This window comes from Lutra lutra, chromosome 17 (genome assembly GCF_902655055.1).
Source record: "Lutra lutra chromosome 17, mLutLut1.2, whole genome shotgun sequence".
NCBI classification, from domain to species: domain Eukaryota; kingdom Metazoa; phylum Chordata; class Mammalia; order Carnivora; family Mustelidae; genus Lutra; species Lutra lutra.
In genome coordinates, this window is record NC_062294.1 from 13,547,801 (window position 1) to 13,566,729 (window position 18,929).

The following is an 18,929-nucleotide window of genomic DNA, read 5'->3' on the forward strand; positions in this document are numbered from 1 at the left end:
CCCTACGCGGGCCTACCCCGGCGAGGAGGAGGCGACCTGCTCTTTGAAGGGCTTGCGGTGGCACAGACTTTAAACCTTCGCAAGAGACAGAAAAAGCCAAAGGCCATCCTGGATGAGTGCTAGTATTGGGGGATTCTCTTATTTGCTGTACTCGAGCTGGTTCTGCTCTTTGGACCAGGTCTGATTTCGTTGTAGATCTATGAGTTGTAATTGCAGCGTGAAAAATGCATTTAAGATAGGCAAGAGAGCAGTCAGAAGGCTAATAAAACGTCCCCGTCAGCAACGATGAAGAGCTGGATGGTCGCAGTACTATTTGGAACTCTACCATTAGCATCTCTCACAGGCTGTGCTATAACGGGAAGCAGCTATAACTGTAGATACACACAAGCATATTTATCTGCACACATTTATTCAGCCTTCTGGATGGTACCTCTCTAGAAATTAATCTTTAAGTGTTCTTACTTTCCCTTTACACATGATCAGCACCCAAACTGCTCCAAAATCGCCAATGTTTATTCTGTCTCAATGCCCTTGGCCTGACAAAAAAACGAAATGTTGGACATGTGCCTTCTTCACCTCAAGATCTATTATTCCGCTGAGGGAACTGATCTTAGAAAGATAAGACATCAGAGATCTCACGGGGATGTAGGAAGCTTCTTGGCCATTTAAGCATTATGACCCAGGCTTTTATCTCCGTTCTCATTGCCTCAGCTCAGTCACTGAAGGCCTCAACCTCACTTGGGAATCTGCAAACGCTTCCAGTCCCGTATTTCCATACATTTCCATATCATAAAATTGAAAAACCATAGGCACTATGACCCTATTCCTATAACCTTAAAAAAAAAAAAAAAAAAACCTCTTGCACACATGCACAGGGAGTCATTCTACATAAATAAAAAAATTATAAGCCCCAAAAGTTTGATTCAGTCATGGTTAAAACTTTGTTGATACTCTAAGTAACAAGTAACAATGGTATTTAATGAGAAACCTTTAAAGGGATGAATATTCTTATACATGCTTTTGAGAAGTCAATGCCTACATTTCTTTAAAGAAGTATTTTAAAACATTACATACCAGTTACCTAAAGGGATTAAAAAGAGGAGTCTAAGCCAAATGGGACACCAGTGTAGTATGAGTCCAATCAGTGCACACTCTATGTGGTAGTTACCATGGAGTGTTTCATTCAGCATCTTTACCAGCCTTCTGGTGTGCCTTTCTGTACCGCAAGATGGAAAGCTAAATACCAAATGTCCCATATCTGGGCTTCTGAATGGGCTCCACTGGTAGATGTATTCATGCAGGACTAACGTAGAATTTGAGTCTCTAAGGCCTCCATTAATAAAGAGAAAGCATTATCACTGACTACCATAGTTTTATATTTGCCTCCTAGGTAACCTACTCTAAATGGCAAGATTATGATTACTGCAAACTTTTTTATATTTTTTGTGGGAAATTGTTCTGGCGTGCTCTACTTGCTATAAAAAAAACCCCACACTTGTTAGTATATGCTTGTTGTACGAAATTGAGTTTATTCACTTAATATGTAATGAGCATATTACCTCTACTGATTTCTTACTATTTGTGAGTCATTCCCTTCATTCTGTAACCCCTATTATATAAGTAGTATGTACTTACCAACTATTAAACATGAAGACACCTATGCTTTTGCTTTCTTCTTACAGACCTCTTTGAGTTTGCTTCTTTTTTTAAATAAAGATTTTATTTATTTATTTGACAGATCACAAGTAGGCAGAGAGGCAGGCAGAGAGGGGGGTGGGGAAGCAGGCTCCCTGCTAAGCAGAGAGCCCGATGTGGCTCGATCCCAGGACCCTGGGATCATGACCTGAGTTGAAGGCAAAGGCTTAACCTTGAGCCACCCAGGTGCCCCGAGTTTCTTTCTCTAACACATTTGAGGATATTCACTATGGCACTCCTTGAAATAGTAAAAGTAGATAAGTAGGCTGTAGAAAATTCTATTCATTAGTTAAAATGAACTAGAGCTACAAGCTTCAACATGTAAATCTCATAAAAATCATGCTGAGTTTTAAAACTCAGGGTTTCTCCACAGTGTGGCTTAATGCCAAGTTAGTTTTGTACTCCTATCGAAGGTATTCCCACATTCCTTATATTGAGACAGCTTCAAAATTCTTCTGTGGACTTCTCTAGTGCTAAGTTGGGAGTTACACCCAAAGGTTTTCTTACACACTATATATTTGAAGAGTATCACCCCCATGTACATTCTTCAGTGCTGAATCAGTTTTGAATTACAGCTGATACCTTTCCCACATATCCTACATTAATAGGACTTCTCCCTAGTGGGAATGCTTTTAAACTGATAAAATGTCTACACATTGACTAAAATAACCTCTCCAGTGGAGATTCTAATCCTGTCCACCCCTGCTGGGAAAAAACTTTCATTCCCCTCCCCTTTCCCCACCATGGATATTTCCTATTGTCTCTTCAGTTCGTAGTCTTCTAGAAACAGTTCTAGAACTGTTTAGAACTGTTAGAAGTTAGAACTTCTAACCTTGGGGTGCCTGGGTGGCTCAGTTGTTAAGCATCTGCCTTCAGCTCTGGTCATGATCCCAGTGTCCTGTGATCGAGCCCTGCATTGGGCTCCCCGCCCAGTAGGAAGCCTCCTTCTCCCTCTCCTACTCCTCTTGCTCATGTTCCCTCGCTTGCTGTGTCTCTCTCTGTCAAATAAATAAAATGTTTTTTTAAAAAAAGAAAGGTAGTTAGTTCCTTGGAAAATGTTTCTTTGGAGTTTACTAGAGAGCATAATCTCTTCCTTTGCTGTATCATTTGTTGTTATGAATTTATTTGCAGTCTTGGTTACATCATCTGTACTTAGAAGTGGAAAACAATATTACACTTAAGAATTGCTCCTGAGGGGCGCCTGGGTGGCTCAGTGGGTTAAGCCGCTGCCTTTGGCTCAGGTCATGATCTCAGGGTCCTGGGATCGAGTCCCGCATCGGGCTCTCTGCTCAGCAAGAAGCCTGCTTCCCTCTCTCTCTCTGCCTGTCTCTCTGTCTACTTGTGATCTCTCTCTGTCAAATAAATAAATAAAATCTTTAAAAAAAAAAAAAAAAGAATTGCTCCTGAGGGGCACCTGAGTGGCTCAGTTGTATGAGCGTATGACTCTTGATTTTGGTTCAGGTCATGATCTCAGGGTTGTAGGACCAGCCCTGTGTCAGGCCTCTTGTCAGGCTCTGCACTGGGCATGGGGCCTGCTTGAAATTCTCTCTCTCCCTCTCCATCTGCCTCTTCCCACTCTAAAAAAATTAAAATAGAAAAAAAAATTTTTAATTGCTCCTGAAAAAGAAACAGGATCACAAAATTATAGAACTATTGAATATCATTGCCCAATCATCTCAACTAACCAATGACAAGCTGAGGTTATTATAAAGGAAATACACAGTATCTCAAAAAAGGGAAATGGTCAAGGTAGAAAAATAAACCAGGCCTTGTTGCCAGTTACACGTTCTTTCCATCACCAGCATTACACTTTCCCTCACCCTACATTTGGACCCAGCAATTATGTCAGAGAAAAATTATTTCACATGTGTGCAAAGAAACATGTTCAACGATGTTCACTACATCAGTTTTTCAAAAGAAAAAACTCCAAACAACCTTAATGTCCATTATTAAGGCAATGGCTAAATCAACTGAGCTTTAGCTCACAAAATGAAATACTATACTAAACATAAGTAGAAATGAATGAACTTGAACTATAAGTTTAAATCTAAATTACAGGGGTGCCTGGGTGGCTCAGTCAGTTAAGTGGCTGCCTTTGTCTTAGGTTATGATCTCAGGATCCTGGCATCGGGCCCCATGTTGGGCTCCCTGTGCTGCACTGGGCATGGAGCCTGCTTGAGATTCTCTCTCTCCCTCTGCTTCTTCTCCCCCTGCCCATGCTCTCTCTCTCTCTCAAATAAATAAATGAAATCTTTAAAAAAAAAATCTCAATCACATCATGCTGAATTTAAAAAACAAGCTGCAGAAAGATATACCATTTATGTGATTCAAAATGTGCATCATAGTGTGATGATGTTTATGGAAATAACCATATATAACAAGTTTAAAAACATCTATGGGCACAATTAACACCATATCCAGATGGTAAACTGCCTCTGGAGCCACAGAGAGGGAAATGCAATTTAATACAGAGGACTTCAATTACATCTGTGCTGCTTTAGTTCTTAGAAACATGTGAAACAGCCATCACAAAATGTTAACATATGATAAAGCCAAGAAGAGGTACATAGAGGTTTATTATATGCTATTTTTATACACCTAAAATATATCTAAGAATGTTTTAAAATCTCAATGGTACCACTAGTAGAATAAAAACAGAAGAAATCTTCCAAAATACCTAAGGATGATAAAAGAGTAAAGAAAGCCAAGTCCACATAGCAAAAGGGACTAAATAGGACAGCAATAATCAGCAAAAATTAAAAGCATTTAAGATGACAGATGTCAGACCAAATTTTATCACATTAAATATAAACAGGTTAAAATATTCCTAAAAGCATCAATACGCCAAATGGATGAGACATACTCTACTTACATCTAGGTTGTAGTAACTGTACTACTACTGTAGAAAGTAACTGGGTTACTTTCCATAAGTACAAGGGTAAATAAGCCTGTGAATAGGGTTATTGCCTTTACCTAGATAGCCTTGCAAATGGAAAATCTTATATTTCTAATATGTGGAGTGCCCTTCCTCTTTTCACTCAGGACAAACCCCAGGTATCCATGAAGTACACTATCCTAAACAGAAATTCCTACATTACTAACTAACTACTCATGCAACAAATTAAATATAAGTAAGCACTCTTCTCCCTTATTACTCTCTTATAGTTCATATACAATACATTCTTTCTTCATATTTCTTTTCAAAGTCCAGGAATCATTAAAGACTGGGAACAATAACTTCTGTATATTACATGTGATTTCTTGTACTGAACTGGTAGTTTTGGATGGTCCCAAACAACTGGATAAGAGCCTTGGTTAAAGCTTCAGCTTTTGGTGACAGAACCCAGGAGGCTGTTCAGTTTCCCAGGACCAAGAAGTCTCCCCATTTTAAATGTGTGTCTAGCCCCTTAGGAGGTGGGCTCCTTGTCTCTCCCTTTATCCCGCCTGGGCAGTGCCACCTGCACACACTTCCCTCATGCTCCCCATCCCTGGGTCTCTCTCTTTCCAGCTCTAGCAGTGGAGCTTGCACCTGTGAGACCTCCAAGGAGACACAAGCACAGGTCCAGGGCAGAGATAACACAGGAACCCTGCACGTTGCCGTCCTTCACAGGAAGCACTGAGGCTGGCACCCCCCGCCCCTATGGTGTGTCCCTTAGAGCTTGGCTCCAAGCAGTATCAAGCACGAGAGATGTAGAATGAATCATAAATAAGAGAAGATCAAGGTTCAGGGAGTTTTGGTAAAGCCACAGTAATCATATTCCAGCATCAAACGGGGGTGAAAAAATGAGCAATCTTGAAACGCTCGAAAAGCCTGACCCCGTCCTAAATATTAAATAGCACTCCAGACCGCCCGCTATATTTGCACAGCACAATGGTGACATCTAGTGTTGGCTGGTTAAATATCAGCTAGCTCGGCAATTTACTTGAAATTTCAAGAAATAGGTTTCTTGGTGCCTCCCTTTCTCTCAGGATTCCTGCAGGGCTAAGAAATTTGTCATTTTTTTTTTCTAGTTTGTAACTTGCCTTTTAATTTGCTTAACAATCGCTCTTATTTTTCACATTATTGAAATAAAATTATATAACAAACTGGATGGTTTTGGTTTTTTTTGTTTTTTGTTTTTTGTTTTTTTTTGAGAGAAAGAGCACATGGGAGCAGAGAAGGGGCACATAGACAGAGACAGAGAGAGAATATTAAGCAGGCTCCACAATGGAGCCTGACGTGATCTCACAACCCTGAGATCATGACCTGAGCTGAAATCAAGAGTTGGATTCTTAACCAACTGAGCCACCCAGGTGCCCCTGGATGTTTTTTAAACTGAAATATATTTAACATATAGCATCGTGTAAATTTAAGGTATACGTGTTAATTTTGTACATTTACATATTGTAATATGATTGCCATTATAGCAACAACCACCACCTCTATGATGTTACATAATTATAATTTATTTTTAGTGGCTGGAATAATTAAGTTCTAGTCCTTGGAAATTTGATGACTATAATAAAATATTGTGGTCTATATTCACTATATTGTGCATTAGATCTCTAGGACTTATTTACTACCGGTTGCAAGTTTGTACCCCTGAACAACATCTTAGCTTACCCTCTTTAAAGAATTTCCTTAGATGTCTTGTCTTGTTTTGAAGTCTGACCTCTTCAAGGACAAGGACTGGTCATTACTCACCCTTGAGTCCCAGCACAGTGTGACTCATGGTAGTTCAGTGTCCATGGAATGCATGAATAACCCATTTCAGTGGCCATGAGTTCCAGTAAGTCATGTCCTCCCACTCCCACAATGTTCCTAATCCCCATGCAAACTGGATATTTTTAGAGTGTACGATTTGGTGAGTTTTGACCAGTAGAGAACAAAATAAAATCCCTGTTCTCATAGAGCTTACATTCTTAGTGGCCAAAATTATATCATATAGCTACTCCCAACAGCAGAGAATCTAGAAGGCAATTTTTTTTTCCCTTCTGGCTTCCATGGTAGAAAGAGGATGGAAAGAGTGTTGTGTGAGCCAGTCTACACTTCCTGCCACATGGGGCTGAAGAGCATACTCACAATGTGTAAATATTATGTACATCACTTAGGTTTAAAACATGTTTCAAAAGCTTTTGACATGCCTATTCCTTAAGCCAGCCCTATTTATTATTAGTACTGTTATTAAATTAGATTTCTTTTTATTTGTTGACATGTCAATAGATGCCCTAGTACAAGACCATGGCCCACATGGGACCTTCAATCAATGGTAGATATTATCTTGGCACTAGTAAGTATACCCTGTGGGTCCTTGAGTGTTGCTTAAACACTTCATTAGTTCAGTTTCTTTTTTTTTTTTTTTAATGTCTTCAAAACATAGGAGGGCTCATTTAGCAGGGAGCAGAGAAAGAAGATTTGGTATTATAAATTGTAGTTTCAGTCTGCACAGACCCACCAGCCACCCCACTGAGAAGGAAAGTATTTTTTTATTTTTAGTTCTGCACCTCTAGATGGGAGGAGGGTCACTCAGACAAACTCTCAAAGCCTTGAGGTGAGAGCACGATGCTGCTGGAGAACAGAAGAGTACTAGACAAGGCCCTCAGAAATACAACAGCTTATGTCTACAGCCATGGACCATAACGCCTTTGCTTGCACACCCCTGAAAATAATTCTGTAAAAACTAGGTAGTCATGGCCAACAAGCACATGAACAGATACTCAACATCATTAGGGAAATGCAAATCAAAACCACAGTAAGATACCACTCTATATACCTACCAGGTGAGTCACATTTTTTTTTTTTTAATGAAAATAACAAGAGTTCTCAAAGAGGCAGAGAAATTGGAACCCATGGTTGCTGGAAATGTAGGTACAGTGGCTGTGGAAAAGTTTGGCAGTTCCTCAAAAAGTGAAACAGAATTATCAATAATTTTGCTCCTAAGTAGAGACACAAAAGAGTTGGAAATAAATATTCAAACAAATACTGGTACGCTGATGTTCATAGCAACACAATCCTATTAGCAAAAGGTGGAAACAAGACAAATGTATATCACCTGATGAATGAATAATCACAATGGGGTATATACAGACAATGGAATGTTTTTCAACCATAAAAAGGAAGGAAGTGCTGGTACATGCTCCCACTTGGATACACCTCAAAAACATTATGCTAAGTAAAATAGGAACCAGACACAGAAAGTCCAATATCGCATGATTCCATTTACAGGAAACATCAGAATAGGTAAATCCATAGAGACAGAAAACAGATTAGAGGTTGCCAGGAAACAGGCGGGGAGGGATGGAAGTTACTGCCTAAGGAGTGCAGGGTTTCCTTTTGAGATGATGCAAATGTCTCGAAATAGAGGGGGTGGTTGCACAATATTATAAACATAGTAAATGCCACAAATTGTATGCTTTAATGTGGTTAATGGTTAATTCTATGTTATGTCAACTTAACTCAATAAAAAAATTCCAAAACAAAAGTCTCCCTACATATTTTTGGTTAATATTTAACATTTTTGAACATAAGTATAAAGAATTGCAAAGGATGTAACTTCTGGTAGATCATATGATACTGATGCCCTGCTGGGGGCGTAGAGGGTGGCTCTACAGTATATCATAAATAACACTTCAAAATAAAACGGTTACATCATTCTTCTAAATACATCCATATGATCTTAATGCTCTAATTTGATACCCCATCGCCTATTTTTTTAGTTAATTTCTACCCCCAACATGGGCCTCGAACTCACGACCTGAGATCAGGGGTCACAGGCTCTACTGACGGAGTCAGCCAGGCACCCCAAACCCATCACCTATTTTTAAAAGTATATGAACAACCTCTTCTATAACTCTAAGTTATACCACTCCTTTTTCTTTTTAAAATTATATTTCCATTGCATTTCCCCTTAGACTTTTATCTTTGTGTAATTTTTATTTTGTTTTTTTTCCTAAGATTTATTGATTGATTTGGAGAGGAGAGTGGGGGAGGAGCAGAGGGAGAAGGAGAGAGAGAGAATCCCAAGCAGGCTCCCCACTGAGTGTGGAGTCCCACACGGGGCTTGATCTCATGACCCAGAGATCATGACCTGAGCTGAGAGCAAGTTTTGGATGCTTAACTGACTGCACGACACAGGTACCCCTTTTGGTATAATTTTTGAAGTTTTTTTTTCCTGATCCCAAAGTCTCCAAATATTAAAAATTTCTTCTGGATTGGGTTGTTATAGTTGGTATTAGTATATAATTGATCAAAACAACATAAATATTACTCTGATAAATAATATAAATAACTGGGGCACCTGGGTGGCTCAACTGGTTAAGCATCCAACTCTTGATTTAGATTCAGGTCATGATCTCAGGGTTGTGAGATCAAGCCCCAGGTCAGACTCTGCACTGGGCATGAAGCTTGCTTGGGATTCTCTCTCTCCCTCTCCCTCCCCACTCTCTAAAAAGAAATAACAATATAAGCAACTATTAAACATAAAAAAGAAAAAATTCTTGAAAACACAAGTCTCTTAAAAGACTGGATGGGGCTTTTCTTTTTTTCCTGTTTGCTCATGAACTCATGGATAAATATCACCTCTTGCTAAAACAAGAGTTCAGGGTGCCTGGGTGGCTCAGTCATTAAGCATCTGCCTTTGGCTCAGGTCATGATCCAAGGTCCTGGGATAGAGCCCCAAATCGGTCTCCCTGCTCAGTAGGGAGTCTGCTTCTCCCTCTCCCACTCCCCCTGCTTGTGTTCCCTCTCTCTCTGTGTCTCTGTCAAATAAATATATAAAATCTTTAAAAAAATAAAATGAAATGAAAGAGTTCCGCATAAACAATCATTGCTTCTTTTTGTCTCTACACATTTAAGCACTGTCCATATAAACAGGCATACAGGAATGGAGAGTTTTGTTATACCAACATCAGTCACTCAGTCCTTTCAAGGTATATGCCAAAAATCACACAGTGATATATCATCAAAAAATTAGTTTTACTGATCTATTAGCTGAGAGCTAGAGTAGGTACTCCTTCAGTGAGTTTTTTTTTTTAGATTTGTTTTTATCTTTTAATTTTTATTATTAAAAAGTTCAAGTCTGGGGCGCCTGGGTGGCTCAGTGGTTGGGCCTCTGCCTTCGGCTTGGGTCATGATCTCAGGGTCCTGGGATCAAGTCCCACGTCAGACTCTCTGCTCGGTGGAGAGCCTGCTTCCTCCTCTCTCTCTCTCTTTCTCTGCCTACTTGTGATCTCTGTCAAATAATTAAATAAAAATAAAATCTTTTAAAAAAAAGTTCAAGTCTGTACAAATGTAGAAAAATAATAAAATGAATCTCCACATGACTCCCATCCAGCTTTGACAATTTCACCAACCCATAGTCAACCTTCTTTCATTTCAATCCTTTCCCACTGTCTGTCCTCCACTCCCACCCCTTCACCACCATTGGATAATTTTGAAGCAAATCCCAAGAATCATCTTGGGACGAGAATAGAAAGAATACCTCTATAAATATCTTCTAAAAATAAAGGCACTTTTAAAACAAACCAGTATACCTAAGAAATGTAAATCATCCAATACCCAGCCATTGTCTAAATTTCCCTAGATTATATCATACATGCTTTTGTTTTGATTTGGTTTGGATTTTAGTGTTGGTTTTTCAACTCAAGAGTCTAACAATGCCCACAAATTACATCTGGCTCTATGCATATTTCTCTTGGTTTTGTTTTCTTTGTTTTAAGTAGGCTCCACACCTAGCATGGAACCTAACATGGGGCTTAAACTCACAACCATGATATCAAGCCCTGAGCTGAGATCAAGAGTCAAGAGTCAGATGCTTAGCTGACTGAGCCACCCAAGTGCTCCTCTGAAGTCTTTTTTTTTTTTTTTCAATTTAAATTCTTTAAAAAGATTTTATTTATTTATTTGAAGAGAGAGAGAGCGCACACGTGCACAAGCAGGGGGATGGGGAGAAGCAGACTTCGCCAAGCCCCTACACGGGGCATCATCCCAGGACCCTGAGACCATGGCCTGAGCCGAAGGCAGAGGCTTAACCCACTGAGCCACCCAGGTGCCCTAAGTCTTTTCTTTTTAACCAATAGATTCTTTCTCCTTGTTTTTCTTTCCCCTTGCAATTGATTTGTTGAAGAACTGGGTCATTTGTCCTTATGGATATGTTTCCCATGTTCTGGATTTTGTTGATTACATCTCTTTGGTCTCTGTATTTCCTGAAAATTGATATTTAGATCCTGAGCCTTGATTAGATACAGATTTGATACTTTGGCAAGAGTTCTTCATAGCTGGTGTGTTTGTACTTTTTATTTCATTGGAGGTATCTAAAGTCTGGGTTTCTTTTGTGTGTGTGTGTGATAGGCTGTATCAGTGGGTTCAGTGTTATTAGCTGTATCCACCCATTACCAAGGTCTCCATCATTTTTTCACCTGATGGTTTAGCAGCCATTAATGATTACTGCCTAGATCCAGCAATTCATTACATGTTCTTCCTTCAGTTTTTTTGAAAAAGATTTTATTTATTTATTTGATGCAGAGAGAGAGACACACACAGCAAGAGAAGGAATAGAAGCAGGGGGAGTGGGAGAGGGAGAAGCAGGCTTCCCTCTGACAAGGGAGTCTGATGCAGGACTCCATCCCAGAATCCTGGGATCATGACCTGAGCTGAAGGCAGTCGCTTAACAACTGAGCTACCCAGGCACCCCTCTTCCTTCAGTTTTAATGAAAATAAATAATTGGGAACCAGAAAATAATTTATTTCCTAATTAGAGTCATTCACTTTCTTAATTTCTGGAAAGTAGTATACTCAAATAGCTTTAAGAATTATTAATTATCAGAGGTGCCTGGGTGGCTCAGTGGGTTAAACCTCGGCTTCAGCTTGGGTCATGATCTCAGGGTTCTGGTATCAAGCCCCACATCGGGCTCTCTGCTCAGCAGGGAGCCTGCTTCCTCCCCGCCCTGCCTGCCTCTCTGCCTGCTTGTGATCTTTCTCTCTCTGTCAAACAAATAAATGAAATCTTTTAAAAAAATTATTATTATATAATTGTTAATATTAAGAATTATGCAGTTATGCCTGTTACTCCTTTTTTTAAGATTTACTTATTTCTTAGAGAGAGAGAGAGTGAATGTGGGGGTTAGGGGCGAGGTAGAGGGAGAGAATATTCAAGCAGACTCCCCCATGATCACAGAGACTGAGGTAAGCTCCATCCCATGACCCATGAGATCATGACAAGAGTCAGACGCTCAACCAACTAAGCCACCCAGGTGTCCCTGCCTGTTACTCTTTCATGTAAGAGACATCTTGTTTAATCTGATATGCTCAGAAAATACTGGGGAAAAAAAAACCAAAATATTAATTCTAATGCACATAGCCAATTCAATATTTTTTTCTTTTTAAAAAATATTTTATTTATTTTTTTGACAGACAGAGATCACAAGTAGGCAGAGAGGCAGGCAGAGAGAGAGAGGGAAGCAGACTCCCTGCCAAGCAGAGAGCCCCATGCAGGGCTCGATCCCAGGACCTTGAGATCATGATCGGAGCCAAAGGCAGAGGCTTAACCCACTGAGCCATCCAGGTACCAATATTTTTTCAACAAAAGTAATTTCCTCATCCCACATTTTAAATATATATTTTTAAAAAGTCTTGGAGATAAGTCTCATTCCATTTATGAAAAACATGCATCATACTACCTAATTGTAAACTCTGATCCTCATTTTCAAACCAACAAACTACTTCAGAGTTAATTTCTGCCTAACTTTTAAAAGTCAAGTAAATGTGTTAATATGCATTTTTGAGGAATATTATAAGAACTACTGAGAAATAAGTTATGGAACACATCTGGTACAACACATTACTAAAAGCAGGTAAGATTCAAATAATGCAGCTCTTATACAATTAATTTATTCACATTTAGAATAATTTATAAAAACAAGGTAATTATGCTATTTGTCATCACTTAATTATGTTTCAATATAAATTCAACACTGTAAGTTATTTACAAAGCAAGAAATACAAGGAAGATACAATATTTCTTTGATGTGTGCATGTGCATATATAAATACCAGGTGTTCAGTTTTTGAAAATAAAACGATGTATAAAAATCAGAATTTAACTTTACTACTTTTGCTTGATGTCATGACTGAACTTTCCAATGAAAGAGAAAGGCATATTGCACTAATTAGCCCAACACTTGCATCATTAAACATTTTATAAGTGAAATAAGTTGAGGATTGACTGCTATTGGAATAAATATTTCAAGATATGCTTTGATAAAAGTACCTTATTAAATACTGTATCGATGGGCACCTGGGTGGCTCAGTGGGTTAAGACGCTGCCTCCGGCTCAGGTCATGATCTCAGGGTCCTGGGATCGAGTCCCGCATCGGGCTCTCTGCTCAGCAGGGAGCCTGCTTCCCTCTCTCCCTCTCCGCCTGCCTCTTTGTCTACTTGTGATCTCTGTCAAATAAATAAATAAAATCTTTTAAAATAAATAAATAAATAAATAAACACTGTATCGATTAATGCACAGAAAATCTGAAAGAAATCAGAAATGGAAATGGAAATGGAACTTTTGCTGGCAAATTGATGCAGTGTATCTTGAATAATATGATAGTCCCAGATGAAGTTTCCTTGAAAGGAATCAGCATTATTAACTTGTACCCATTTAGAGGTACCTTTTCTTTCCACAAAAGATGTCCTGGGGTGAGTACTGAATGAAACATACTGAATGGAACAGCTTATCTTAAATATGGGGGGGTAGGCATTCTGAAGATTGGATGTTTGTTTTGATTTTGTGGGGTTGTTGCTAGGAGCAAAGGTTTTTCAACAATGAACTAGAGACGGAAGAAGTGGAGTCACCTGCACCCCACTGCGTCGGTACACAGTATCTGAATTCAGACTGTCATAACACAGGCCAATTCCTCCCAATAAAAAAAAGTACAAGACAATGGGAGACAAAAGGGAGGCAGAATTTTTTCCCCTTTGATTAATTATTAAAGGATCCTTTTCAGAAATCTATATTTCAAAGTGTCTCTTTGTTTGGTGCCCCAGAGGTTTTGACTCCCCCGGGCAGTGCAGGGCAGGTTAGGAGCACGCATTCTTTTTATCAAGCAGAAGGGCAGATTATAAATCAGTTTGGGGAAGGAGAACCCGAGGGGTAGGGTTTTGGGAAGGAGAACCAGAGCAAGCAAGCAGCCGTGCTCCCACACAAAGCTGAGGATCTGGAAACAGATGGTGCTATTCCCACTTTGAAGACCACTGACCCAGACAGACCTCCAGCTTCAAGGATATTTTTTGGGCTGGAGAAAGGCAGATAGAGCAGGCTCCACCACTGACTTGCTTTGGAATTTAGCCTTCTTGTTCTAATCTGGCAAGCTGAGCCAATGTTTAGTTTTCGGTTTCCTTCCATAGTGTTCTGAGAATTAAGCATGAGAAATAGTTACTACTACTACTATTACTTAGGTTTCAAATAGTACTTCTAAATTTCCAAAAGGCTTTGAGGTCTGGACCTTATGTTTTCCTCACAACTGTCCCTCAAAGGCAAGTCTTCCCTCTGTGGGACAGACATGGATCATGGAGATCCGGGGCAAGACTTGGCCAAAGATCTCACAGGAGATAAATGTCTTGGTTGGGAATAGCACCTTCTTTCTCCACATGCATCCACAGAGCATGAAGAAATCACCAATTACATCAAATACCAGCAAATTAACAGAAAGTATAAAACATATCCAGTATGTGTACTATATATACAATATATACTCTATCTAAGTTTATGGATTTCTATAAAATATCATTTTCATGAAATAATAGAGGCCCATGAATATTCTCAGTCTGTTCCACCAAACTGTGCCTCGGTTAACTGAAAAGCAGAACAAAAAAACAACAACAACCATAAAGCTCCCCAAAGCAGTTTCCATCCCAAAAGGCACATTCATTTTTCACTGTCCAGTGATCTGTGTTACACTTTGTACTTCAGTAAGCACCCTGCAAGATGAGCATTCCCAGGGTAGAATGATAACTTAATGATAATTTAACAAGGAAGTTATTTCAGGATAAATTAATTTTTTGCTTCATTTGAAACAAAGTTTTAGTTTATTTTTTGGCTAGTAATTCAAAAGGTATTACAAAAGAACGAGTTTCCCTTCCACCTTTTTACCTCCCCATACATAATCAATGAGAAAGAACTTAAATCATGAAATCTGTTGTAACCCCGTATATCCCTTGGGCAACATGAAATAAGATATTTGGGGCTAATCTGTTGTTCAGGAAGTGTTTGGATATTGTAAGACCTTCATTTATGGAAGAGTAAGTATAGTAAGTAAGTATAGAGTAAGCAGGGCAAGGCTGGATGGACAGTAGGTGGGATGAAGAAGAACTTGGAGCAGCACTTGGAGGACACAATGAAGAATCGAGCCACTGTTGGAGTCCTGGGCACAGATGTGCAAGGACTTAATCTGGGCTGCTGTGGGATGCCATCAGATGAGCATGCTGGGGTGATATCTGTTCTAGTCCAGCAAACAGCTACGCTAACCTCAGACCTCACCGATATTCCCGTGGTGTGTCTGGAATCCGATAATGGGAACATGGTTCCCCTCTCTTTCTCGGCTCTGCCTGCACAGGTGGCAGCCATCTATTACTGGGCATCATGGCTGCCCTCAGACCTCTGGTGAAGCCCAAGATCATTAAAAAGAAGACCAAGAAGTCCATCCAGCACCAGTCAGACCGATAGGTCAAAATTAAGCGCAACAGGCGGAAGCCCAGAGGCATTGACAATAGGGTGCACTAAAGATTCAAGGGCCAGATCTTGATGCCCAACATTAGTTACCTGAGAAACAAAAAAAAACGTTAACTGCATTAACTACACTCTGCAAGGAAATCCCTTGCGGAGTTCCCAGTCCACAATGTCAAGGAGTTTGAAGTGCTCCTGACGGGCAAGAAATCTTACTGTGCGGTGACTGCTCACAATGTCTCCTCCAAGAACCACAAAGCCATTGTGGAAAGAGCAGCCCAACTGGCAGTCAGAGTTACCAATCCCAATGCCAGGCTGTGCCTCGAAGAAAATGAATAGTCAGCTTGTGTACACGTCATATTTGCATTAATAAAACCCTAAAACTACAAAAAAAAAAAAAGATAATGACGGGGCGCCTCAGTGGCGCAGTGAATTAAGCCTCTGCCTTCGGCCCAGGTCGTGATCTCATGTCTTGTGATGGAGCCATGTGTTGGGCTCTCTGCTCAGCAGGGAGCCTGCTTCCTCCTCTCTCTCTGCCTGCCTCTCTGCTTACTTGTGATCTCTCTCAGTCAAATAAATAAATAAAAATTTTTTAAAAAAGATAATGGAACGAGATGATCCAGAAATATGATGGCATCATAGTGGCACTGCACAAAATGACCTCTTGATATCTCATATAAGTTCACCCACAGCCTGTCACAGGGGCTCAATGTTAATTACCTTGTAGAACTATTAAAGTTCCAGTAGTGAGGCCATTTCTTTAGTGTGTATTGGGCACTTTCCTATTAATTTTAGAGTAAGTTGCTTTTGGACACTCAATGGACTGACTTATCAAAATATTAGTAAGAAAGGATCATGTTTTGAAGCAGCAGGTCCATGTCACTTTGTACACAGAATTTTCATATGTTCAATAAATCTGGTTGGAAGATAAAATAAAAGTTGGCAGCAGGGTCTAGTCAAGGGTCAAGGTAAACAGTGACACACATCACAGAAGCATAAAAGAGGATAAGGGACAAAGATTAAAATAATGAGTCTTGGAGAACTGAATCAGAACTGGGAGTTATGGGTGAGTCCAAAACAGGAACAGGAGTTTCCAGAAGTCCACAGAGCAATTAAGAGCAGAATAAATCCAGGTGACCAAGACCAGTGAAACAAAGTGGAACCTTGACACAGAATCCAATCCCAAGATGGCCCCTCTTCCCTGAGCTGCCCCAGAGACTGCCTCGTGACCTGCAGCCTCTGCCCCTGCCTTCCAAAAGTTATGTATGACCTAAACTGTTTCATGAGTAGAGAACCCTGAAATTTTAGAGCTGCTAAGAAACTTAAATATTACCTAGTACATCTAATACTCAAGCAATTTGATCCCTGGGCCCCATAATACTCTTAAAGATGTTGAGGACCCCAAAGAGTTTTTGTTTAAATGTGGGCCACATCTACTGATATTGACTATCTTAGAAATTAACACCAATAAAATTTTTAGGTATTTGTTAATTTATTTTAAAATAACAATAGTAATCACATTACATGCTAACATAAACAATATGTTTTATGAAAAACAACCATATTTTACAAAACATTAAAAAATGAAGTGAAGGGGCGCCTGGGTGGCTCAGTGGGTTGGGCCGCTGCCTTCGGCTCAGGTCATGATCCCAGGTCCTGGGTTCGAGCCCCGAATCGGGCTTTCTGCTCGGCGGGGAGCCTGCTTCCTCCTCTCTCTCTGCCTGCCTCTCTGCCTACTTGTGATTTCTCTCTGTCAGATAAATAAATAAAATCTTTAAAAAAAAAATGAAGTGAAAACATTGGCATTCTTTTACATTTTTGGAAATCTCTTTAATGTCTGGCTTAACAGATGACAGCGGGATTCTTTTCCCTACTTTTGCATTTTTAGGTGTTTGATAGCACATAGGCATGTAGCCTTGAGAAAATCACTGTAGGCACACAAGAGTGGTTTTCAGCATACAGACCCCCTGAAGGGCTTTGGGAACCCCAGTGGCTCCTGGACTACGCTCTGAGAACTACTGATCTGGTATAATTTGGGACTGCAGTTTCCTGTCATGTCACTTATTATCAATGTGATCTCCGCTGTGCGACTTAACCTCTCTACGCCTTGCCTTCCTTAACTGTAAACCGCAACTAAAAACAAAAGTTCTCTTTTACGACCACTTGCACTCCTACAGATGTTGCGGCCTCACAGTCATTTAGGTAAATAAATGAGGTGATGGATACCTATAAATGTATAACACAAGGCTTGGCTCAAAAAAATGACTCTCCCTACTCTCGTTGTTAGTGGTTGTCATTAATTACATTCCAAGCAATGTGCCAGGCACCAATGGTCACATCAAAGTGAGGAGGAAGACGGCCTGAGTTGCTTAAGAAGAGGGGAGGTAAGATAAATACACGTCTATATAGAACAAAACAGATTATACCAGGAATGATACAAAAGAAAGGGAGAGGCCACATTCACTCATTTATTCATTCACCAAATATTAATCAATTGCTCCCCATGCGCCAGAAGTGACAGCCAGGAGGGGGCTAATGTAGAGGAACCAAGTGAGGGAGAGGGCAAGTGGCAGGAGGAGGGGGGGCCACGAAGAGACGGGGGTGCCCCATGTACACATTGTGTAGGCCTTCACAGGCCAATGTGATTGGGGATATAAGGAAATATTTCATGAGAAAGTGGCATTTGAGAAATTGGGAAGAGGTGGGATTTGGAAATAGAGTTGATATACACATTTTTTAATTCACTCGTTCAACAAACATTTGATTTTCTTGCTGAGTCTGCTCTATGTTGCATGAATAAGAGTCCCTACTTTTGTTTTTAAGTTCTTTTTTAAAAGATTGTATTTTTTTATTTGAGAGACAGAGAGATCATGAGCTGGGGAGGAAGGGCAGAGAGAGAGAGGGAAGCAGATTCCCTGCTTAGCAGGGAGCCCAGCATGGGGCTCAATCCCAGGACCCCAGGATCAGGACCTGAGCTGAAGGCAGATGTTTAACCACTTAACTGACAGCCATTCAGGTGTCCCAGGATCCCTACTTTCAAAGAGGAAAATTTTGCATTTGTTTTTATTATACAAGGAATACACATTCACTTGAAAAATTAGAACATACAGGTCAGCAAAAATGAGAAAATAAAAACCACCTGCAATACCTTTATCCAGAGGGAATCCCTCTAGAGCCAGGATGAGAGTGTGGCCAATGGCGCAAAATTTAAAGGGGGCGGGCAATGCTAAAAAATTCAGTCATCAAGATAAATAATATTTTATTTTTTAAAGATTTTATTTATTTATTTGGCACAGAGAGATCACAAGTAGGCAGAGAGGCAGGCAGAGAGAGGAAGAAGCAGGCTCCCTGCTGAGCAGAGAGCCTGATGCGGGGCTCGATCCCAGGACCCTGAGACCATGACCTGAGCTGAAGGCAGAGGCTTAACCCACTGAGCCACCCACGTGCCCACTGCTTACATTTCTGTAAGCTGAAATTCCCTACTAAATTGCAACTTTGCATACCTTCTACTTCTTATGGGAACCTTGACTGTTAATAACCG

The 18,929-nt window shown here is 40.1% G+C and overlaps 1 protein-coding gene and 1 pseudogene across 1 annotated transcript; both read left to right on the forward strand.

The window, feature by feature from the left end:
- The first annotated feature begins 15,023 nt into the window (after positions 1 to 15,023).
- On the forward strand, positions 15,024 to 16,056 carry LOC125089673 (ragulator complex protein LAMTOR5-like). Its single transcript, XM_047712030.1, has 2 exons — positions 15,024 to 15,245; positions 16,003 to 16,056. Exons 1-2 carry the CDS (start codon positions 15,024 to 15,026, stop codon positions 16,054 to 16,056), a joined length of 276 nt encoding a protein of 91 aa, XP_047567986.1.
- LOC125089672 (60S ribosomal protein L32-like) lies at positions 15,293 to 15,727 on the forward strand (annotated as a pseudogene).
- Positions 16,057 to 18,929: the final 2,873 nt, after the last annotated feature.